The sequence below is a fragment of the Dermochelys coriacea genome, chromosome 2, assembly GCF_009764565.3.
Source record: "Dermochelys coriacea isolate rDerCor1 chromosome 2, rDerCor1.pri.v4, whole genome shotgun sequence".
NCBI classification, from domain to species: Eukaryota; Metazoa; Chordata; order Testudines; family Dermochelyidae; genus Dermochelys; species Dermochelys coriacea.
In genome coordinates, this window is record NC_050069.1 from 120,101,052 (window position 1) to 120,127,351 (window position 26,300).

General features: G+C 41.3%; 1 protein-coding gene across 4 annotated transcripts in view; it reads right to left on the bottom strand.

Moving 5' to 3' along the window:
• The window catches only part of CDYL (chromodomain Y like), a 202,813-nt gene that overhangs the window by 6,150 nt on the left and 170,363 nt on the right, over positions 1-26,300 (bottom strand). For all 4 annotated transcript variants that reach the window (XM_043508381.1, XM_043508380.1, XM_043508379.1 and 1 more), the window contains 3 exons: positions 10,671-10,927; positions 9,777-9,949; positions 1,390-1,600 (listed from right to left, as the gene is read on the bottom strand). In XM_043508381.1, the coding sequence (XP_043364316.1) occupies positions 1,390-1,600; positions 9,777-9,949; positions 10,671-10,927 (641 nt within the window). The remainder of the gene's footprint in view (positions 1-1,389; positions 1,601-9,776; positions 9,950-10,670; positions 10,928-26,300) is intronic.

The following is a 26,300-nucleotide window of genomic DNA, read 5'->3' on the forward strand; positions in this document are numbered from 1 at the left end:
TTGCTACAAGTAGAAAAATCAATACATTCCCCAAGGAACATGAAAAGGGCAGGCTTCATGCAATCTAAACCCAAACTTTCTAAAAAATAATCAGTCACAAAGTTTCTCAAAACTAGAAATCAAATACAAATGGAAAGAAATGACTGCTCATTTAGAGGAGACACGAGTATGAAAAAAATTATTAATCTAACACATTTAAATTTTTCTATTAAAGAACTATAGCCGACTGTCTCACAATGAGGTCTCTTAATTAGTTATGAAATCTATTCAAACTTTAATTACACTAGTAAAAAAAATTAAAGTTCCTTTTAAATCAATCAGTAAGTGCCTCTGTGTGTGTGGGTGTGGGTGTGGTGGAGGGAAGGTTGTAGAAAAAAAAAATGCAGGTAGACCTAGGCACTTGCTTCATGGAACTGCTAGTCAATTTCATACTGGCTTAGGCTGCAAGTCTAACATCAAATGGTGCTCAGAAGGATGCATATATATTTTGAAATAAAATGCATAGTAGTATGAAGCAAAATGAAAAATAATGCAGAAAACTGGCTTGTTTCAGCTTTTTTAAAATGTTGTCCCTGTACTTGATTTTTTTTTAAGCTGTATGTAAGTGCAGTTTCAGCAGTAACATGATATGGGAACATGTTTTTAACTTACTGATCCTACAGACTACACACTTCCCTGGCATAACACTTAGGAGTGACAAACAAAAGTGTCTTACTGGAACACTTGAGAGAAATAAAATATCAGAATATTAATATGTTAATATTAAACAAAGCCACTTCAACTGGTATGTGCATCCTAGGAAAGTTTGACGAGGTTACTCATGCATGACGGAGAGAAAACCCACGCAACTTAAAATACATGGATATATCTTACATGTTAAGGTAAGATTGTGGGAAGTAAGCAACTATAGGTGGCAGCTAGAAATGCAATACTCCAGTGTGGTTGTGCTTGACTTAGGCATTATGCCTTTAGGAGCACTGGGGGAACAGAACAGTCTCTGCCTTACGCCTTTAAAGGATGCAGCATTCAATCCCTCATGTGCTGGCCCAGATCTGCTGGCTAATATGGAGGGAGAGGAAGCATGTTTGTGGCCCAGTTTTCCCTTCTCCTTCCCTTTTGGGGAGATCTCTGCCACTACAGCCAGTTAACCTTGCACAAGGAGAAAGGTTATAATTAGCCCATGCACCCTCTCACTCTTCTTTTGTATGCCCATGGAGGCCTCGTCATAGTCTAATCAGAGTAGATAAGCTAAAATATATATTTATTTCTCATGTTTTATTTCATAAAACAATTATAATCCACGCACCAATGAAAACATGACAGGATCACTGTAGATAAAACACTAATGGGTCAGAAAGCTGATTATTTATTTTTATTAAAGTTACTTACAGAAGCCAGGCCCATTATCCTAGGAAATGTGAGGGATGAACATCCATCTGGACTCTGTCCAAAAGTAGTGTATGGTGTCTGAAACCAAGCCTTCTCATTAGCCCAAACCACATCACAGAGAGATAATATAGATGCTCCAAGTCCAATGGCTGGGCCATTTACTGCTACAATGATGGGCTTCTTAAACTGAATAAAAGTATTCACAAAATTCCTGAAAAGAAACGAACACTCCATCACTACACATTTTAGCAGCAAAATGTATCAGCTGCTCAGCACTCAGTAATAAATAGTCTCTGCAGCAACTAGCTGTAAACAACATTTCAAGAACTTGCTCTACTCCCTCACCCTCTGCAGAACACAACCACTGGGTATCTGCAGACCTCCCATAGCCCTACGTGGTCCTTAAGGGGTGGTTGTGTGTGGCAATTGACATCACTGGTAGTAGAACATTACTGAGTATGCTCAGGGAGCATTCCCAGATTTATCTTAAAACAGAGAGAAAGGGGAGCCTTCCCTGAAAAAAACAAATCTGCTTTTTGGAAACAAGTGGGAAAAGTAATAATTCAATAACTTCAGCCCCATTATCAATCACAGATCTTTAAAACCTTCCCCGCTTCATCCCTTTATCTTCCATGTTCATCATGATCCTCAGAGGTCTAAGTGCCTTAAGGATAAGCAAACTCATCTTCCTTTAGCCACCCAGAACAACATCCGTTTATTTTAGCACCCAATGGCATCAAAGGCTTGGATAATGCATGGGTTAACATGTGGAATTCAAATGTGTATCATAAGTGCCATCTGGGTAAGATAGAAGCATGCAATCAATCCCAGGGAAATGGCAATGAAGAGGGAATAAAATCTTGAGAGCCTTGGGGTGAGAGTGGCCATTTAAATGTTTATGTTTATAGTGTAACAGAATACTTTCCAACATATCACATAATTTGGATTTTGTGAAATTTCTCTCTCTTCCCATATCCAAAGTTTATTCCAAACTTGATTACCTCACAAACACGAAGCACCTTCAAGCAACTATTACATTGAAATCTGTCATATTTTTGAGACCTAATTTAGAATTGCGAAGGGAGAATGGGGGACTATATTGTGGGGAAGGGGCAAGAGAGCCCCTGACATGAGGGTGGGGTGGTAGGGAGTTCCTGAAATAGAGGGGAATGGGAGGATGACACACAGAACTTGTGGGGATTCGGGAGAAATGGAGGGATGCAAGGAGCCCCTCATATGTGCAACAAAGCACGCAACCCTCAAGTATGTAAACACGTCAGGACAACAGCCCTTTCTGTTTAGCTCGCTGATTCTGGATTTACATTAAAAATTACTCCTAAGTGAGAAGGTCTGGGATAGACTTGAAAAACCTGAGTAGTCTTGTCTACAGTAGAGAACACAACCATCAAAACTTTCAAAGGTGTGACTGCCTGGGGTAGGAGTACTGGATAAAAGCATTATATTGGGGCAGCTTTCTGTTCACAATAGCCCTGCAATGGTGCTGGCTGTCCTCATGCACTATTGCCAAGGTGTGGTACAAGTACAACAAGCACTTCCAAAAGTATTGCATTGCTGAATTTCTCTAGCATAAACAAAAAGTCAACATATTACTGTTTAATCAGGCCAAAAAGGATGGAGACAAAAATGAACATGAGGAGACAAAAGGAAACAGGCTTGATCACGCATTGTATTATCTGAAACCACAAATGTTTTGAAACAATGAAACATAGAAATACACTCCCTTGGTTACTGGGCACTTTCTGAAAAAAAGCAATTGCTTCAGTTGCAAAATAGTGACAAATCAATTTCCACATTTGTTTATAATCTTGCTTCTTCTTTTAGTGATGGTCCATATATGGATTGCAAATGTGGACGTGCAGGTATCCAATGTACCAGAGCCCGAAGTTTTTCGTAGCAGTGCCCATTGACCCATATGTGCATCATGCATCCGCTCGTGTTTGCAGCTGCGGCTATAATAGGCTGTGTGGGTCAATGTCGCTCCAGTTTCCTCCTACTGCCACATGGCTGGAGTTGGAACCCCTGTTCCTCCATGCTCTTAGCTCCGCTGAGAGAGTGATCTTTTCCCTTTTATCTGTATATAGTTGTAAATAGTTTGTTTTTCCTTGCAGTTAGTAAAGTTAGTGTAGTTTTCTCCCTCTTTGGGGAACAACCTTCCCCCCTCGCCCAAATATAGGGACTAACTATGCCCTGTCAGGCTGGCTTGAAGAACTGTACATTGTGCCCGTGCTCATTTTTGGTGAGCAACGAGCAGCAACACTGCTTGTATTGCCTCAGAGAGGCTCATGTTCCCATCAATTGCAGTATTTGCAAAGTGTTCCAGGCCTGAATGCAAAGGGCTTGAAAACTTCACCACAGGAAGTTCCTCATGGAGGAGGACATGTGCCCGTGTGTGTACTGAGATCCCGAACTGGCAAAACCAGTGGTGCATCCCCCATCACCAGTGACCAGCACTCCTCCAAGCACCGGATCCACTGTTACCGTGACTGTCGGAGAAGCTCCGCCATGAGGGGAAAAAGCACAGCCACGGCTACAAGAACAGATCCCCGATCAGGACATAACCTTCCCTCCCTGAACTGTGCCAAGTCGGGTGAGAAATCGCGCATTGACCTGGCCACTCCACCACTAAAGGATCCCAGATTTGAGGGTAAGACAAAAAAGAAACACAATCCAATGGTACTGTTGGCTCCACCAGGGCCCATGCCGGCGCTCTCCCCATTGTGTTTACCGCCCATCACAGCAGCTCAACTAATGCCGCTTGGACCCTCGGGGCCACCCCACACCTCTGGTTGCCTAGACCCACTGCTCTCTACTGAGGTCACTGCTCCTCTCCACTCACCCATGGGGCCTGCTGATAGGCAGAGACCTTTACTTTGGGCCTTATAGGCTGCCCTGGGATCCAAACTGCTCAACAGATTCATTGAGAAATCCAAGGTCTGCATGGTGATGCTTGCATTGATTATCCTCTCTCCCCACCTGGGAGTCCTGTTTGCAGCGCTCGATGTGAAGGATGCCTATTTCCACATTGATATTCACCTGGCCCACTGGAAGTTTCTTTGCTTCATGATGGGACATCACCATTACCAATTCTGAGTTCTCCCCTTCAGTATGCTGACAACTCCATTTGTCTTCACAAAAGTCACACACATGCGATTACACCGTTTCCTTACCTAGACGACTGGCTCCTTGTTGCACTTTCCCAACCAAGTCATTGCAGCCATCCTACCTCTTCGCACCCTTCTTACCTCCCTTGGTATTTGCATCATCAAAGAGAAGTCAGTCTTCGTCCCTTGCCATTTGATCAACCTTATTGGGGCCTGGCTGGAATGCAACATGGCATGTGCCTTCCTCCCAGAGGACCACTTCACTGTGCTCAATTTCTCAATCATGAACTTGCGCTGTCAAACCCGCACCACCATCCGCCACTGTCTCTCCCTTCTGGGACATATGGCAGCCTGCACCTAGATAATGCTCCATGCCCACCTCCACATGCAGTGCCTCCAGATGTGACTCCTCTACATCTACAGACCACACAGAGACCATACTGACAGCAGAGTTCGATTCTCCCAGACAGTCCTAGTCTCCTTTACATGGTGAACCGACCCCAACGTGACCGGTTCCCCTTTTTTCTCCTCCTACCCCCCAAACCACCATCACTACAGACTCCTCCCTCACAGGCTGGGGGGGCCCACTTGGCTCACCACAGAGCTCAGTGCCTCTGGACACCATGAGAAGCCAGGATGCATATCAACATCTTGGAGCTGAGAGTGGCCCATTTCACATGTCATGCCTTCCTCCCCCTCATATGGTCCTGTCACAGTCAAGTACTCTCACACAACATCGCAGCAGTTGTTTATATTAACAAGCAGGGCAGAGCTAAGTTTCCCTCCCTCTGTGCGGAGTCCATCCATCTGTGGAACTGGTGCGTCAAACACCAAGTCACTCTCCAGGCCACATACCTCCCAGGCACCCAAAACTTCCTCGCAGACATGCTCAACAGGTCCCTTCACGTGAACCATGAGCGGGAGTTGCACAACGTCACTCTCCAATAGCACTTCAGCAGCTGGGGCATCCCCCATTGGGACCTCTTTGGGACCAGAGAGAATCGCAAACTGCCCCTTTATTGCTCCAGGGAGGGCCCTGGGTGCTGACTCACAGGGAGATGCCCTTCTCCTCCCCTGGATGGGTGATCTCCGTTATGCCTTTCTCCCCAGCTCTCCTCCTCCCGCAAGTCCTATGCAAAATTTGCAAGAACCGAGTTACGGTGATCCTGGCAGCCCCATTCTGGCCTCGTCAGTATTGGTTCACAGACCTCTTTCGCCTCTCTGCTCACACACCACTCCGCCTCTGTGTATGCCTGAATCTCCTCACTCAGGGCCAGCTACGACATCCCAATCCAGGCCTTATCCACCTCATGGCCTGGTTTTTGGATGGAGCTTGGGGATAGACAAGGCGTTTTTGACCCTGGTGTGCCATATACTTATGCAAAGCAGGAGGGTGTCCACCACCTGCTACTGGGAGCAGTAGAAGTGCTTTGCCTTATCGGTGCACTGCCATCGCCACCCACTGGAGACGATCTCCATACCCATCATCCTTGATTACTTCCTTGAACTTTAAATGTTGGGCCTCACCATCAGTTCCATATGGGTCCACCTGGCAGCGCTTAGTGCCCTTTCCCCCCCGTTTCTGTTTCCATACACCCTACCACTGTACACTTCCTAAAAGGTCTGCTCAAACTCCCACCTTCATGGGACCAAAATCTGGTCCTCTCCACCCTCACAAAACCGCCCTTCGAGCCCCTCCCTACGTGCTCTCTCTCCCACCTCTCCATGAAGGTTATCTTCTTAGTTGCCATTACCTTGGCAAGATGGTCAGCAACTTTATGGCCACAATGGCTTACCCCCTCCTTACACTGTCTTCCACAAAATATTAAACTTCTGTTGTGGCTGCACCCCAATTTTTTCCTGAAGGTGGTATCAGAACTCCACTTGAATCAATGCATTCACCTCCCAGTCTTCTATCCTAAACCCACACCTCCATGCGGCTAGAATACAGCATTCCCTCAACATCCAACATGCGCTGGCATTCTACCTACAATACACCCGTGCCTTTTGGGTATCACCAACACTCTTTATCACCATTGCCAATGGATGCAAAGATCAAGCCCTCTGACAGCGAATCTCCAAGTGGATCTCAGGGTGCATTCATGAATGTTACATGTGCACTGATGTCCCCCACCTCCTGGAGTCACAGTGCACTCTAACGTGAGTGCTCGCAACCACAACTGCCTGTCTCACGGAGGTTCTGTGGCAAGACATCGGCCATGCAGCATGGCGCTCCATTCACACTTTCACATCTCACTACGCCATCGTCCTGGTGGCAGCTGCAGACGCAATTATAGGCCGTGCTGTACTCCAGACGACAGTTCCTCACACCCACCTCCATGCTGATCACTTACCTATAACAGAAGGTTCTTTGAGATGTGTGGTCTCTATCTGGATTCCAATACCCGCCCTCCATCCCCTCTGCTTTGGCATAGACTACTTAGTGGTAAGAGGGATACTGGAGTGGCATCGACTCTCACATTCTATTATAGCCCTGGCTGCAAACACGAAGAGGACGTACAATGCACATGTGGGTCAACAGGCACGGCTATGAAAACCTTCCAGCTCCGGTACATGGCACACCTGCGCACCTACATTTGGAATCCAAAATGGGACCACACATTTCAAAGAACCTCCAGTTACAGGTAAGTAACCTCCTCTTGCTCAAGACAGAAGGGAGTCTGACATTAAAAGCATTCTGTGGAAAAACCTGCTGATATTACAAAAGTACCTATATTTCCTCAGTTGGATTTTCTTCCCACTATAAAAATGAAAAAAATCTTTTCCTTAGAACCAAGCTGTAAGAGCCGAGAGGTAGGTAGCAAAGTGCCAGAGCTTTCTTTAAGATGTTTTGGAATGCACGGACTGGGCTGTTACTTCTTTGCTGTCAGAAAGGGTGTTACCTGGTGAGTTTAAGACAGGATTTAAATCTCAGATATTTTCTAAAGCCTCCTCATGTCAGGATGAAAATGTGAAGAAGGCAGCTTGGCATGGTGGAGGGGGAAGACCTTTTGGTCCAGTATGATATCTCAGAATCTGATTCAGGTCTTGTCCTATCAGATGGTGGTCCCTGACTGGTATGAACATCAGTACAAATTCTGAAGGAAAACACACTATTCTAGGCCATAAAGCACTTCTCCTGGTCACTGCATTGCTAGCTACCATTTTCATCAGAGGATGCAAAACTTAGTCACAAGTGAACCATTATCTTGAGTTATTGCTTCTAATTTGGCTTTCTTGGAGAAGCAAGGCATCTTAATGTCAATTAACTCAGCTGAAAACACTTTTGGCCATGTAATACATACTGACCACAACAGCTAGCCAGCAGAGTGGGCTCAGAAACAGTTTAACAGAAGAGGGTTTTAGAAGGTTGAGCCTATATGCCCCTTCCTTAGAGCAAAAAATGGCTATCCCAGAGTAAAGGGCAGAAAAACTGTCTTTTAGGGTTGGCATTTCTACCCCTTTTATCTAATCAGTCTCAGTCACATTGGGCTTAAAGTCCATGATTCCAGAACAAAAGTTGTAACAGATTTTACATGACTTAAATAAGGCAGAATGGAGATTGCCCCTTTCACCTCAATGGTTTTCTCCAATTTTCAGCTAGTAGAATTGTACAGGAGCTCCTTTTTGCTTCATACTTTTTTTAAAAATGAAGATAAAAATTTATGTAAAAATTTGAGAATTTGGGCCAAATCTACAGTGTTTCATCAACATAAGGCAGTTGTTGGGGAAAAAAAATAAAAAGAACAGTCCTACTGTAGTTAAGTTATAATTAGCCTCCTATAGCATTAAAATTTTACAAGAAAGAATAGGTTAAGTAGGTAGTGAGTTTCTGTATTTTGACACCCGGCAGCAGACTTAAATAGTATTTCCTGCAAACCAATTTCTCTTGAGAACAACACTTTTGTTTTCTCTTTCCATTTCTGTAGCTTCTTCTGCTGGCCCATTTAGAATAAACATCGTATTGAAACTCCTTATTTCAGCAATTCAAGAATCTCAGAATAGCAGGCAATCTCAAATTTTTTCCTCACTAAAAGACAGAAGGGCAACCTTTAAAATGGAAGGCCTGATTTAACTTCCATTTAAGCAAATGAAAAGATTCCCACAGACTCTAATGGAAGATGGCTCAGGCCCAAACAGAGCTTAAGAATCTGGCATCAACAGTATTTTCTTAGGAAATATTATAACCTAATAGAATTCACAAATACACCTAGAGTTGTAAGGTCAGGTGTTCCCAGCGTTGAGTGATTTTTTCCCCCCTGATGTTCCTGCCAGACAGAATTGTGGGAAAACTTCTGCACTACTCGTGAAACTGACAAAGATTAAGTTAAAACTGGAAAAAGGCACTCTTATTCTGGAATAAAAGTGTCCAAACAGGGTGTAATTCTGGAACAGCTATAGCACTTTAAATTCACACTTTACCTTTTCTAGGCATAATTTCCACATGTAAGCAAGCCCTTATTAGCCACTTGTTTCAAACGGCTTCACCACTTACATAATCAATGAACACATGAAACCTTTTATCTTTTTTGAAGAAAGGCAAGAGTGAATTACGTGTGTTTGTTCTTCTATCTATATTTTTGGATATTTATGCTACATGTAAACGTTCAGGTAATCAAAATGTAATAGGAAACCAGTTTACAAGTTACATGGGGAAAAATATCCTTGAGATATTATAAGAGGTACACATTAAATGCCTATAATCCAACACAGGCACAGTGTCCACCTCAGCTGCGTGTTACTTTCATTAAAAATTATGCTTTATAAGACATTAAGTTCATTTATTTGAATATGGAATTTGACAGCTAGCATTAGGATGTTGCTCACAAAGATTAAGCCATCCCTTTAGAATGTCTGTCATTCTACCTTTTTTATATGGACTTTGTTCAATCTATTCTTTCAGTACATTTCTATATTGTTTGTACTGCTTTTGAACAATATATTTAAAATAATCTTTTAAAAGCATTTCTCAAGTCTGAATTGTTTATATTAGGAACACTAAAATGCTAAGTTTTTATCAGACACAGGGGCTCTAATTCAACATGGCAAAAATGGAGTAAAAAGCTATGAATAAAGTGTACACTTGAACAGAAATATAAACAAGTTTTGCACACTGTATATATATTATCACAACCGAACGTTTGACCACACTAAATTTCTACTAAGAAGAATATAGTTAGATCTTTTATGAGATAAATTAAAAATAAACTAGTTTAGACAACGAAAAAAATCAACACTTAAATGACTGAAAACAATTTTACATACCTAATAGCTTCTGCCATCTTAGTGCTTTCCCTTTTTCTATCATCTGTTAAACGTCGTATAAAATAAATAAAATCAAGACCACAGCAGAAGACACTACCAACTGCACTGAGCAGCACAAGTTTACTGTCATCTGCAGCTGCTGTATTCAGTGCACTTTGGACTTCCTTCATTACCTGAAAATCAGCAGGAATTAAATTCGTCAGACTCTTTTTATTGTGTTATTAAAAAGTAACAAACTGTTGTTCTTTTTTGACAGGTCTGAAACTGAACTTTTACATTCCTGGGTATTCCCTAGTATTTGGGATACTTGCAAATTCTGCTGCAGGTGTTTGTTTAAACACATTCAAATTTTTCATTGTCCAAAGGAAAAGAGAGACTAGTAATGTATGTTAAAAAAATGTACAGATCACAAATATGATTACACTGAGATAATGTAATCATTTTGAAGAAATACGGCAGTCTGCATCTGTTGCTACAGCACTCTCTCAGTATTTCTGTAATTTGAACACCAGGTGGCATATGCAACCAGTTCAGAAAAATGAATTGACTTTAGGATGAAGTTTATTTAAAGTTGCACTTAATAAACCACTAAGTTTATTATGAAAGGCTGCAGTGCTAAATATTCAGATAATGTAGTGTATTGTACAGTGTTAATAAATAACACACAAACATACTAAGATTCAGATTTTAAAAGGCAAGAAAATATAATATTTACACATTTACAATACTTTAAATGCACTAGTATGAGTTTTCTGGAACCTACTGAACTATCAGTTGTTTTTTCATATTTCTGTGATTAATAATAATACTGTAATTATAGCTGTTGAAAATATTTGTACCACCACCCCCAAAAAGCAAGCAAACAAATCAAACCAATAAAACAAACATTCTAACCTCTGGATTTAGTGAGTTGTTGTCAGATGATTTTGTTGATAGCAAAACATGCGTGAATCCATCTTGTTTCCTGACAACAATGTCTCTATACCGGTAAGCACTTTCAGTTTGTCTCACGCTGAAACGTAGCCTCTTGTCAAAAGGTTGGTCTCTCCTATCATCAATAAATCTCCGTTTGCTAGCTGTCACTCCTGTTACAGATGTTTGTATGTTGGTTGTACCATTGGCTGCTAATGCTTCAATAAAGGTAGATGTACCTGTAAAGAGTTTGAAACAACAGTTTTCTATTAATTTAGTTCCATAGCTGGAAAATCTCTTATCATGGAGACATGTCAGTCAAAGCATACTATGACAACATACAAAAACAAGTGCCTTTGTTCTCTGCCATTCGGCAAACATTTAAAAAAAACCGTACATGGAACCAAACCTGAAAGCAAAATACTGAAAAGGATGAAATATCCGAAGACTGAATTTTGAGGCTATGAGAAAAGAAATTTTTAAATGGGACAAATGATGCCCATTCTTCTATCTACTTATTCCGAAAACTGGAAAACTCTTTACTTGGGAATCTTACTAGTAGTACAATTAAGACTTTTTTAGAAATATACTAAAATAAAAGAAATGATAGGATGATGCACTACCTGAGGCAATTTGCTTTTCCCCTCTTCTAAGTAGCCTAAAATCTTCAAAACCATATACCAGGGATCGGCAACCTTTGGCCCGTGGCCTGCCAGGGTAAGCCCCCTAGTGGGTCGGGCCGATTTGTTTACCTGCCGTGTCCACAGGTTTGGCCAATCGCAGCTCCCACTGGCCGCAGTTCGCTGCTTCAGGCCAATGGGAGCTGCAGGAAGCGGCGGCCAGCACATCCCTGGAGCGGCGAACCGCGGCAGGTAAACAAAGTTAGGGCCACGGGCCAAACCCTGGTGGGCCGTGGGCCAAAGGTTGCTAATCCCTGCCATATACAAAAGAGAAAGTGAAGGGCTTCATTTTAACCAAAAGTGGGAACCCAATAAACTTCTCACCAAACTCGCACCTTTGACAAAAAACAAATAAAAGAGCTGGACTAACAAGACCATATATAGTATATGAATGAGTATAGAAAGGTAGGAACAGGGAACACAAGACAGTCTTAGTGAGAAAGACACAGAATCAATCTTTGAAGAGGAAGGGTGCAATGAGAGACACAGAAATAAGGCCCTTCTTGATCCACATAATTCTTTCCTTTAATACTTTGCCTTTCTGATATTGCTCAAAGTGATCTTAGCTTAACAAAGAGAATTTTAACGTATGACTTGATTACAGTCAATTAGTACCTACCTGGGGATTAAATATTTAGTAATGGGGCTCTTCATCTAAGAGGATCCAATGGCTGGAAGTTATAGCTAGACAAATTCAGATTGGAACTAAGGTGTACATTTTTAACAGTGAGAGTAATTAACCATTGGAACAACTTACCAAGGGTAGTGGTGGATTCTCCATTACTGACAATTTTAAAATCAGTATTGCATGTTTTCCTAACAGATCTGTTCTTTATATGGGGATTATTTTGGGGAAGTTCCATAGCCCGTGTGACACAGGAGGTCAGCCTAGATTATCACAATGGTCCCTTCTGGCCTGGGAACCTGAGAATCTATGAAAATTGTAATTGGTGGAATTTCAAAGAATGCAAGTGAACAAGCCACCCAGAGAGTCACAGGAAGCATCAGGTTTTTTCTACATTCCATGTTGTGAATGTAATATTGTCTAAATTAACATTTATGGGAGGTGCAAAGAACATTATGAGAGATATTTATGTCCAGTAGATAAAGGAGCTTACACACCTTTCAAGATCCATGGGTCCTACACATCACAGCATGTGGTGTACCCTTATCACTGCATGTGGTGTACCCACATCCAGTGAACTAAATTTCCCAACAGCAGCTATGTGGCTGAAACCAATCACTACACTCTTGCAGGAACTCACACAGAAAAATGATAGAAGACAAAAACATTGTATCACCCGTGGGCAAATGATTTCACAAAACCATCACTCCATAACTGACCTCAGTCCTCGTCCTAAAGAAACCCTGCATAACACCCTTAAAAGACAAGCCTTAGAGCTTGAATTCATAACTTTGCTAGACACTAAAACTCATGGTCTTAATGAAGACGCTGTTTTTATGACTTATTACAACAATCTTTAATCAATAACCTCCCTTTTTTGTTCTATGGCAGCAGAGGTGTTAATGGGCCAGTTCATTCTGATTGATCTCTTGCAATATGTGCAAAAAGAAAAGGAGTACTTGTGGCACCTTAGAGACTAACAAATTTATTAGAGCATAAGCTTTCGTGAGCTACAGCTCACTTCATCGGATGCATTTGGTGGAAAAAACAGAGGAGAGATTTATATACACACACACAGAGAACATGAAACAATGGGTTTATCATACACACTGTAAGGAGAGTGATCACTTAAGATAAGCCATCACCAACAGCAGGGGGGGGAAAGGAGGAAAACCTTTCATGGTGACAAGCAGGTAGGCTAATTCCAGCAGTTAACAAGAATATCAGAGGAACAGTGCGGGGTGGGGTGGGAGGGAGAAATACCATGGGGAAATAGTTTTACTTTGTGTAATGACTCATCCACTCCCAGTCTCTATTCAAGCCTAAGTTAATTGTATCCAGTTTGCAAATTAATTCCAATTCAGCAGTCTCTCGTTGGAGTCTGTTTTTGAAGCTTTTTTGTTGAAGTATAGCCACTCTTAGGTCTGTGATCGAGTGACCAGAGAGATTGAAGTGTTCTCCAACTGGTTTTTGAATGTTATAATTCTTGACGTCTGATTTGTGTCCATTCATTCTTTTACGTAGAGACTGTCCAGTTTGGCCAATGTACATGGCAGAGGGGCATTGCTGGCACATGATGGCATATATCACATTGGTAGATGCGCAGGTGAACGAGCCTCTGATAGTGTGGCTGGACACTTCACTTCCTGGACACTACGGTGCTAATAAGCGATGATCACATAAACACCACCCTATATCGGAAACCTACTGACCGCTATTCCTACCTACATGCCTCTAGCTTTCATCCAGATCATACCACTCGATCCATTGTCTACAGCCAAGCGCTACGATATAACCGCATTTGCTCCAACCCCTCAGACAGAGACAAACACCTACAAGATCTCTATCATGCATTCCTACAACTACAATACCCACCTGCTGAAGTGAAGAAACAGATTGACAGAGCCAGAAGAGTACCCAGAAGTCACCTACTACAGGACAGGCCCAACAAAGAAAACAACAGAACACCACTAGCCATCACCTTCAGCCCCCAACTAAAACCTCTCCAACGCATCATCAAGGATCTACAACCTATCCTGAAGGACGAGCCATCGCTCTCTCAGATCTTGGGAGACAGACCAGTCCTTGCTTACAGACAGCCCCCCAATCTGAAGCAAATACTCACCAGCAACCACACACCACACAACAGAACCACTAACCCAGGAACCTATCCTTGCAACAAAGCCCGTTGCCAACTCTGTCCACATATCTATTCAGGGGATACCATCATAGGGCCTAATCACATCAGCCACACTATCAGAGGCTCGTTCACCTGCGCATCTACCAATGTGATATATGCCATCATGTGCCAGCAATGCCCCTCTGCCATGTACATTGGCCAAACTGGACAGTCTCTACGTAAAAGAATGAATGGACACAAATCAGACGTCAAGAATTATAACATTCAAAAACCAGTTGGAGAACACTTCAATCTCTCTGGTCACTCGATCACAGACCTAAGAGTGGCTATACTTCAACAAAAAAGCTTCAAAAACAGACTCCAACGAGAGACTGCTGAATTGGAATTAATTTGCAAACTGGATACAATTAACTTAGGCTTGAATAGAGACTGGGAATGGATGAGTCATTACACAAAGTAAAACTATTTCCCCATGGTATTTCTCCCTCCCACCCCACCCCCCACTGTTCCTCTGATATTCTTGTTAACTGCTGGAATTAGCCTACCTGCTTGTCACCATGAAAGGTTTTCCTCCTTTCCCCCCCCTGCTGTTGGTGATGGCTTATCTTAAGTGATCACTCTCCTTACAGTGTGTATGATAAACCCATTGTTTCATGTTCTCTGTGTGTGTGTATATAAATCTCTCCTCTGTTTTTTTCCACCAAATGCATCCGATGAAGTGAGCTGTAGCTCACGAAAGCTTATGCTCTAATAAATTTGTTAGTCTCTAAGGTGCCACAAGTACTCCTTTTCTTTTTGCGAATACAGACTAACACGGCTGCTACTCTGAAACTTGCAATATGTGTTAACTACTTATGCTAAACAATCTGTTCCACCTTGTCTTTAGCTCACACTCTGAGTATTTTTCCCAGACCTGAGGAAGAGCTCTGTGTTGCTAGAAAGCACATCTCTTTTATCAACAGAAGTTGGTCTAATACATTGTGCCGACTCTGCTCAGCACCTATCAGCCACAGCTGTTTGACGGTTTGGGGAGGAGCTTGGGGGAGGGTGGAGAGTGATGGACAGGGGCCTTGGGGAAGGGGTGGAGAGGGAAGAGGTGGAGCGAGGGCAGGGCCCCCAGGAATGGAAGAGGCAGGGCGAGGGTGGGACCTTGAGGTGGAGCACCCCCAGGGTAAAATAGAAGTTGGTGCCTGTGTCCAATAGAAGATATTACCTCACCTACCTGGTCTTTCCAATAGATAAAGGGACATTTTTCAGTAGAGATTTGCATGTTGCTATATGAAACCTGTGTAAAGCTGCAATTCAAATACGGAGGCAGAAACACTGGAAAGGTGCACTACTAGACTAAACCACAAATCTGATTTTTTTTTATATTTTCATATTTAACAAAAGATATGAGCCCATTTGTCAAATATTTAAAGATTAACTATGGCCCTGATCCCCCAATGGGATCCCCAGGACCCATAACTGTACATATTATATCTTAAAGACAGCTAAAATGAAACTTATAGACAAGCCTTAATAAAAAAAATTCAGTGGTGAATCTTGTTTAATTACTGTAATTTTCCTTGGAATAATTCATCCTGTTTAGCTGAAGTAGCTACATGATATATTTAAAAACTGTGACTAATGTATTGTGCTGTCTCTTTAAAAAAGAGTATGTGTGGGAGACTTGTGGGTCCCATGAGGACATTATGTACATTTACCTAAATTGTTTGCTACACTATTACTGTAATTGGGATATTTACTTGTTATTTTTGGCCAGATTTGAACTAGGAAGTACACTGCACTAATAAAAAATATTTTAAATAAAATAAACCTTGAGAGCGCATCAGTTTCTCTAACATTTACTTTGTTACTTTTCTCTTTCAAACACACATAACCCTTAAAAAAAAAGTTGCACTTAGTATGTAATGCATTTGCAAATAAAAGTACTTCTGATTAAAAACCCCATAAGATGATTAATTATGTAAATTGTCAATTCAATTGAAATATTTTATTTTACTTTTTCATCTTTTGTATCCTCTGAGTTACAGCATTAATAATCTACTGCTCTCTATCTATAACCATTTGCATGGAGAAGATAAAGAGAATTCAAGGTTTTTCCACAGTCGTTTAAAGGGAAGAGATTGAGAACGTTCCACAAACTGAATCCATTTTTTTTCCCCAAAGAGAATAGAGGGAGAAAAGTAATGTGGAAGATTGATGTTATTTTATGTTGTCATAGAAGATGCGCATTTGTTCCTATATTTTCCAGTTTATCAAATTCTCTTTCATTTCAGCAGAATAAAAAAAACTTAATAATGAATACTAAATGTGAAATTGCTTGTAGTTCACATCAGATATTTTTTCTCTTTTTAAAACACAACAGGGCTGACCATAGTTCTACAGAACAGGGGTTCTCAACCTTTTTTCTTTCTGAGGTCCCCCCACCATGTTATAAAAATTCTGGGGGCTGGTGGAGAAGGACTCAGAGCTTCAGCCGCAGGGGGCCTCCGGGCTTAAGTGGGGGGGGGGCGCCTCAGGGCTTCTGCCCTGTGGAACTCCAGTGCTCTGACATCCTACCCACAGGGTGCCAGGGCTTGGGGCTTCAGCTGCGGGGCACCACGGATTGGGTTCTGAGCTTTCTGCCCTGGTCCCCAGCCAGTCTAACACTGATTCTGCTTCACAGACCCTTGGGGGTCCGCAGACCCGCAGTTGAGAACTGCTGCTATAGTGGAGAAGTTGCAAGAACACAATATTCTGTTTTTCATTAGCAACTGAAGATGAAGTGGTATTAGTATTTGCAATGGTTTGGTTTTCATTTTGAAGGGTAAATCAATACAATTCAAATCACCTCTACTTTGCTGGGAGAAGGGCAGTAAACTCCTATATTAATATTTACAACAGCTAAAGCCATGAGACTTAGAAGGGCATGACAAAACAGCAAAACATTACAACATTCAGGAAAACTGTAGAGAACTTAGGTTTTTGCTCATAACTTATACTACTGAAGATGTCCTCTTGTATCAAATAATTGCTTTAGAGATTCCAGAGGCAATAAGATACTTCACATACACCTTCCGCAAAAAAATCAAAAACCTCAAGCCTTCTTTGTCAAGGTAAACCAAGATATAAAGGTCAAAGAGCAATTTCCCTGCTTACTGGACAACACACATGAGGAAGTGCACACACATATTACAGCACTGGATTGAAGGTATAGTTCAAAACCTCACAAAATACAACTGGGCAACTGCACTTAAATGGAAGGAGATCTATGCTTTAAATAGTCGTCCACTTTTAATCTCTGAAAAACATTCTGACTATATTAATGGACCAGGGCCATAGACTTGCTGACTTAAGAAAAAAGTGTGTATTTTTCTTGCAAGGAATTTCAGTCAATTTATTTTAATTAGAAAATTACATTCATAGATCAAGAATACTGGACCAGTGTCTATTAACACTTGTTGGTTATAGGACCACCACAGTACATACTAAGACCTTGAAATGTAGTGTATAGTTCTTGTGACTTTTGGTCATGAAACTGAAGAAAAGAATTACTGAAATTCAGTGTAAGGCAGTACATTATGTCAAGTAAAAATACGCATGCATTAGTCAATTTAAACCACAGTCCTGAAGTAGTCTCAGATTTTTGTTACAGCAAATGAGCATAAAAGAATCAAAAATACCATGGAAAAGTCTTAGAATTGTATTTGCATAATTAACATGAGATGTAAGTCACTTATTTCCAAGTAATTTAATACCATAACAATATTTTAAACCACAAATTCTGAATTTGTTTTTCACCAAAAGGCAAACAGAAAGATATTCTCTCCATTTCAATTCTTTGAGAAATACATTAGAAAGCATTTAAAAAAAAAAAAAGCTACAAACCTCCACTAAAAATCCGGGCTTGAAATATTCATTTATCCCAGACCAGTACCAACTTATACACAATTAAGTTTTCATTAAAAAAAAATGTTTAACCCTGATGGGTAAATGTAAATGGAGTGTTACTTCAGTGCTGCCTCTGTAGCTTAAAGCTTTGCAATGCAAAGGCAGAGTGAAATTAACAAGACTATCAGTTTCACGGCTACTGTTCAGACCTGGGCAGCCGCAAAGAACCTCCTAAGAATCACCATTTTCATTCAACTGCTGCTGACAGAAAAACTATGAGCATCAGGAAATCCAGGCACAGGTGTTATTCACAGGGAAAGATGACCCAAAAAACAGAAGTTGGAAGGGGACAGAGTAGCAGAGATCTCTTCCTCATTCCTTGCTCTTATTTTTACCATAGCCAAGAAACTCTGAAGTAGGGACAAAAGAAAACGCTTCCTTTGTGCTATGGCAACTGAAACATTTCAGATACTCTCTGGCTAGCAGGTAATACTGAAAAAAAGAACCAAAAGAGGATGCCATGACAGTGCTCAGGGTAAAACCCCAGGACTTTCCTTCATACCAGCCACTGGAAGCCCCTTGACCTTGCTTGTGGTGCCATCTCCTTTCATATCTATCTCTTGACTTGCAGATTTACTTATATGGCTGGCTGGAGTCTAGTATTTTCCCCGTGATTAAAAGCAAATTAAGAATGTACAGATAATAGAGGACACATATATAAATATACAGTAACACTGAGAGTCAAACAAACTTTTTTTTCCACACAGTAATTCTCAGTACATACATTCTAAAAAAACTAAAACTAAAGGGAACTGAAATAATTGAATCTGATTAAGGGTTTTGTTAATCAGAAACCCTCTTTTTGAATAACTGAATTAAGAATCCAGGACAGATACCATCATCACTAAGCTTTTTAAAAAAGCTATTTACACAAATATGACTCTATTTCTGCTTGAATCTTGAGCGGTATTACTTTTTAAGTAAAGAATCTTAGCTTTCCAATGACTGCAAGCAAACCCTAGAAACCTGTGTAACTTTAAAGATAGGTATGTTTAAGCACAGATCAGCAGTTTTCCAAAGAAACAGAAACTGAGTGGCAGGCATGGAGGGCAGTTGTGCAAGACTGATGTAAAAAAAAATTCAGTGTTAAAAATAAGCCTTGTATATTATGTTAAACTATTGTTTTGGGGGAACACAAACAAAAACAATTCTCTCTCTATACTTGTATCATTTTACAGCCCCAGTATACAAGATTCAAACACCCAGCTCTCCAACTCATGCTGCTGTTACTAATGCTCCTCTTCCTCTGATGAAGTGAGCTGTAGCTCACGAAAGCTTATGCTCAAATAACTTTGTTAGTCTCTAAGGTGCCACAAGTACTCCTTTTCTTTTTTCTTCCAAGAAAGTGTTCTTTTGCCCCAGGCCCGCATGCATCACCAATCCACAATTTTACTCAGGTCACCATTAAACCTTTTCCATTTTAGCCTTGGGTAATTAAATAATTACATGTTGGTATCTGAAATGTTCCCTAGACCTAGTATACAGAATTGCTCAAGTACGGAAGTAACATGATCCAAGCCCAGATTGGAAGGCTTTATGGGTGACCACTGTGTGTACATGGTCCACTTCCTTCCTTCCTTTTCCTGTCTTATCTATATAGACGGAAAGATTTTCAGGTCAGGGACGATCTCTTACTAAGCATTTGTATAGAGTTTAACCCAATGGGGCCCGATCTCAAAAGGTGCTATTGTAAGACAAATAAATAATAATATACACCAGAGTCATCTTTCTGCCTATGCTTTCTTCAAAGTACTTGAATAAATTACAAAGCAAATACTTTTTAAAAATAATGGAATATTTGAATAGGTTCTAAGAATTCAAACAGCTGGTCCACAAACCACTCAAAATATATCAGAAGCTATCAATACCTTGCACTTCCTAAGAAACCTACATTGTATGTCTGCAACATTTTTAGTCTAAGAAAGCCTCATTTATAATGTTTAGTCCCCAAATGTAAGTGTTAACAGTTTTCCTTTAATATGCCATTACAAAGCAACTTTTTTTTGGCAAAAATCAAATGTTTTGTTCTGGAAGAGTTATCAGCAAAAGTTTGTCAGTCTTGTATGTAAATACAGTTTGTACTAATATGTGTATTGTTCCAGCATACTGGTATTGGCATAGTGCACAAAATACCTATACGACCAGTAATATTCTGAAGGAACTGCATATTAAAATACAAGCCACCAAACAGAAGGGAAGCTTGAGATGTTCACCCCAATCATCTCTGTCAAAGTCAACTCATCAAAATACTCCTACAAATCATACAATGCTGAATATTGTATTACCTTGTCAATCTACACTCAGCCCTGGTCCACACTACGGGGTTAGGTTGAATTTAGTCGCATTAGGTCGATTTAAAAATGACTGCGTCCACACAACCAACCCCATTCCATTGACCTAAAGGGCTCTTAAAATAGACTTCTGTACTCTTCCCCGATGAGGAGAGTAGTGCTAAAATTGACCTTGCTGGGTTGAATTTGGGGTAGTGCAGATGCAAATAGACAGTATTGGCCTCTGGGAGCTATCCCAGAGTGCTCCACTGTGACTGCTCTGGATAGCACTTTGAACTCCGATGCACTAGCCAGGTACACAGGAAAAGCCCCGGGAACTTTTGAATTTCATTTCCTGTTTGAGAGTAGCAGCCATGTTAGTCTGTATCTGTAAAAAGAAAAGGAGTACTTGTGGCACCTTAGAGACTAACACATTTATTTGAGCATAAGCTTTCGTGAGCTACAGCTCACTTCATCGGTTGAGCTGTAGCTCACGAAAGCTTATGCTCAAATAAATGTGTTAGTCTCTAAGGTGCCACAAGTACTCCTTTTCTATTTCCTGTTTGGTCAGCGTGGCAAACTCAGCAGCACAGGTGACCATGCAGTCTCCCCAGAATCGTAGAGCGTAAAATGTTTCTACACTCCCCCTATCATCTCCGTCCCTAAGGTTATCGCAGATTAGAAGGTGAAAAAAACCACACTCGCGATGACATGTTTTCCAAGCTGATGCAGTTCTCCCGCACTGAGAGGGCACAGCTTAATACATGGAGGCATTCAGTGGCAGAGGCCAGGAAAGAATTAAGTGAGCGCGAAGAGCGGAGGCAGGACGTGATGCTGAAGCTAATGGGGGAACAAATGGACACGATGAAGCGTCTGTTGGAGCTGCAGGAAAGCCAACAAGAGCACAGACCCCCGCTGCATCCACTGTATAACCGCCTACCCTCCTCCCCATGTTCAACAGCCTCCTCACACAGATGCCCATGAACGCGGGGGGGGTGGGGGGTGGAAGGGGAAGGCTCCGGGCACCCAGCCGCTCCACTCCAAAGGATGGCCCAAGCAACAGAAGGCTGTTATTCAAACAAACAATTTGATTTTTAGTGTGGCTACAATAAGCAATGTGGCTTTGTCCTTCCCTCCTCCCGCACTCCACCTGGACTACCTTGTCCGTTATCTCATTTTTTTTTAATTAATAAAGAAAGAATGCATGGTTTTAAAACACTAGTTACTTTATTTCGAAGGGGGGAAGGTGGTTGGCTTACAGAAAATTAAAATCAACAAAGGGGGTGAGTTTGCAGCAAGGAGAAATGCACATAACTGTCACACCGAAGCCTGGTCAGTCATGAAACTGGTTTTCACAGCCTCTCTGATGCGCAGCGCACCTTGCTGTGCTCTTCTAATTGCCCTGGTGTCTGGCTGTTCATAATTGGACACCAGGTGATTTGCCTCAACCTCCCACCCCGCCTTAAACATCTCCCCCTTACTCTCACAGATATTATGGAGCACACAGCAAGCAGCAATAACAATGGGAATATTGGCTGTGCAGAGGTCTGACCAACAGCGCCAGCGAGCTTTTAAACGTCCAAAGGCACATTCTATCACCATTCTGCACTTGCTCAGACTATAGTTGAACTGCTCCTTACTACTGTCCAGGCTTCATGAACCATGGGAGCAAGGGGTAGGTGCGACTGTGGGGTGCTGCCAGCTGGAAGAGAAGCTTGAGGCAGAAGCCTCCTTCTCGCAGGAGAACAGAGTTGCCTCGGAAGCGCTGGAGCCGTACACCATGGCGTGGAGGTTGCTAGGAGCCAGGCAGGGAAGATGTTTCCAGAACCCCCGGCCAAGTTACATGTCCGACGAGGACAGCTACCAGTCCTCCTGCACCGTCTGCTGCAGCGGAAGCGGTGGAGCCATACACCACGGATGAGGATGGCTAGCAGTCCTACTGCACCATCTCCTTCAAAGGCACCCAGAAGCTGCTGCTGTGTAGCAATGCCAGCTGCTGCAGGTGCTTCTGTGTTGAATGAAGGTCTTTGTAGGGCATGGTACCTCGGACAAGGCAAAAGAGCAAGAGCCCTGGAGCTGTTACATGCATCAACCACAGAAGTGTTATGGGGTGTTACAGCGCCGACCGGACTGGAATGTACGGCTGCAAGACTTCTTCACCAGCGACAAAGGACAGAAATATGATGCACTTAAAATCTAAAAAGGCCCGCACATTTTCCAGAGTCACTCCCCTTGATAACAGAATGTCAATGATTCCATGGGCTACTTGGATCACAGCAGCCCCCACAGTAGACTTGCCCACAACAGCAGTGGTGACAGTGAGCTGAGCAGGCTCCATGCTTGCTGCGGTATGGCATCTGCATGGGTAACCCAGGAAAAAAGGCACAAAATGATTGTCTGCCGTTGCTTTCATGGAAGGAGGCGCAACTGACGATATGTACCACCCGCAACAATGTTTTTGCCCCATCAAGCATTGGGAGCTTAACCCAGAATTCCAATGGGTGTTGGAGACTGCGGGAACTGTGGGATAGCTATCCACAGTGCACTACTCTGTAAGTCTATGCTAGCCACGGTAGTGAGAATGCACTCCGCCGACTTAATACGCTTAGTGTGGACATATGCAATCGACTGTATAAAATCGAATTTTAAAAAATCGACCTAATTTCATAGTGTAGACATACCCTCAGTATAGCTTTCAGAAACAAGGTGTAAAGATCCATCTTTAACTATATTTTTGAGAAAGTGGTTTCGTTTAAATCCTAATACATACCCTAGTCCCTCAGCCATTCTTTCTGCAAACATGCCACCTAGAATCCCATACTCTGTGACGAATCCAGGGTAAATGGGAAAATTTTGTGGGAGTACTTTATAAAAATAGTAGCAATCCATAAATAAATATTACACAATCAAGATAATCTTGCACTGGCTGGATGATTTAACTGGCCATTTCTATCTTAATTTCTATGGAATTGGTTTCCCTCAGGAAACATTATGGAAATACACATGACAGATTTCTTTTCTCTTCTGTATGTTTTGTATGGGTGTGAACTTTAAACAATATTACTGTGGAATAAAGCATTTTCTAAAGTCTGTATTTTTATAAAGTATTACTTTTGGAACTGTGCGAAGACAAATGAACCTTCTTTTACACCTACATTGAGAAATATTCTCCAGGCAGAGAATTCTGATTCAAGTCCTGCACCAATTTTTATTTTGACTCTCATGCTATATTTAGAGTATGAGGTTCCGTATCAGGATGCAATACACTAGAGTACAGACTCAATGTACAGGTGGGAAATTATTTTCTCTCTGATTACATCACAGTATCAATATAATATGTTCACAATTGTAATGATAGCAGCATTGTTGCCTTTGGTATCAGTATCTCATAAGCTATATTGCTGCATTTGTGTTTATTGTCATTCCTACTCCAAACAATAATGGGAACAAAGAACAAAAATGTGCATACTGTATAAATAAAAACAGTCTATTTCCACACATTTCTCTACTAGAAAGGAGGTTAATCAGAGTTTCCTGAACACCCACAAGATGGTCATCTGGCAGAAGATCAGAATTTGGGCATTTTAAATTACATTGGTGGAAATAATAGAATTGAAACAGTTACATACTTTTTTGTTTTAATTAAATTACTATACAGTATATTAGACAGACACTTAATAGGATTATGCCCATAAAAACAGCAGGGCCGATGGTATTAACACAGTTTGGGAATGAAGTTCTTAAAAACTGACCTGAATAATTTTACTAAATCAGAAACAGAATTATACATTTTCATACATAAGCGACTTAATGCCTTCTCTACAAGTTATTTTACATGAAAAATAAACACACCTCTAAGAATTGTGCCTGCTAGATTATCAAAATGTACCAATCACTCATTGTATGATTCATTTATTTTCAAATTTTAAAGAGAAAATAAGTAGTCCAAATTGTTCAAACCACAAGACTCTGTCCTTTTCCAACGCCAGTAAGGCACGTAGACAATTTTTTGCCTCTCTTTTGCTTAGTTTTAGACTTACTGTTTGTCAATTTAGCTGAAACAAGGGATTTAGAACAGACATGCCAAACCTGCAAAAATATATATATATTTTTTTATAATAAATATATTTTTTTTTTGCAGAAATTGGGCTTGTTTTTGGCTTAAATCGTTTGTGAGTTGCTTGTTGGCTAGTAGCTTGCCTTTTTTTTTTTTTTTTAAAAATAGGCTCCTGGCAAGCAAGGGCAAGGGGCAAGCAAGGGGAAGGGGGAAAGAGAGTCAGGGGTGCACAGCAGGCCCACCACAAACCAGACTGCATGCCAGGGGGATCTAGTCACATAGCATTGGGGTTCTTTGGGACTGGCTTGTTTTGGTCTTGTTTTGAAATGGGATTAGCTTGAGTTTTGGCTTATTGTGAAAGTTGGAGTGCTTATTTACTGGGTGAAAGTTGGTAACTGTGATTTAGAACAGCTATTGGCTATTCCAAAAAAGAGTGTATAATCCTTACAAGAAATCCCACTTGTATGTCATAGGTAAACACTTTTGGTCCATATCAAAGTGTATTATAAATACTTCTGACATTTGCTCTCCCAGGAACAAGAATTATACCAGGAGCTGTTTCTCATTGTACGGATAAGATTTTAATATAGAGATTATGAGTGAAATTCTCATGGTTGCTCCAGCATCTGGATAAGAAGCAGTTGTAAAGTGGCTCTAAAAGCCTTAATGTGCCTGGGAGAGAACTGTAGAGGGTATGCCAGGGGGTGGGAGATACGGTAAGGGGTGGAACCATTGTTGTTCCAAAGCAGCTGGGAACAGGCTATTAACTGCTCAGGCCCCTGCAGCATCCCAGAAATGAAATCCTTAGTTTCTTACTGTTCCCTTCCCCACTAATCCTTGGGCTGCTCAGCACAGATTCTCACTTTGTGTCAAGGACATCTCCTCCTCTTCTGTTCACAGTTGCACACATATGCCTGTGGCTACTACACAGAAAAGAAATATTAAGAAAGTAATGAGTGTATTTTCAGCTATATTTTAATGTAATTTAGTAGCTGGAAATAAGGAGCAGCAGCTAGCACTGTATTCCAGCCAAGTCTCAGCAGATCAGAACCAGGGGCTCCACGGAGGACAGTTTAAGAATCTCTGCATGATGCAATTGTAGGATTTTTAAATTCCAGTTTCTGAAGCTAGAATTTTGAAATATACAAGCATCTGTTCCTTAAGGAACTCGAATAGTAAATTACTCTAAAATGGATGGCACACATGCTGTGGTAGATTTGTGGTAGATTCAGACTAACCATGACTGTAGGACTGTGTTACTTTGCATTATCTGTGTTCATAAGACTAGTAGGGGTACACATTAAGAAACAAACCATAAAAAAAAATGATTTCAGTGCTAAAATAATGTAAAATTGAGAGAAAGATTTGGCAATTAGGTCTAAAAGTTGGGTGGTAGAAGTTGTGATGAAATGTATCTCTGTATTTACACCCTACATACTATCGTAGTAATCTTTGTACAAACTATGCCTTCTGAGGTACCAATTGAAAACTAATCTCTCACTGGTCAACATCAGCATGACAGTATGTGTATAGCAACATTATATGCAAAGTTATGAATTCCCCCAAATGATGATGGTATTCAAACCCTGACAAGCTGGTCCTAAATTTACATATAAGTTATATATTGCTCCTCAGACAGCAAGAGGGGGAAGAGAGGAGACAAGGAAAATCTGCATTTCAGCAAACAGAGGTGAGAAGAAACAGCATGCAACTTCTTTCAACACCAGACACCATGTCTCCTTTACTCTTTGAATAAACTTTACTGAGGGGTAAACTTCAGGCAAATGCATCTCGAAGACGGAATGGACTATAAAGGTGAGGGGCAAAACCACCCCAGGGCTCTCCCTCTCTTCTCCACCTAAGAAGACAAAAGAAACAGACTACAGATTTTGGGAGAAGATCTG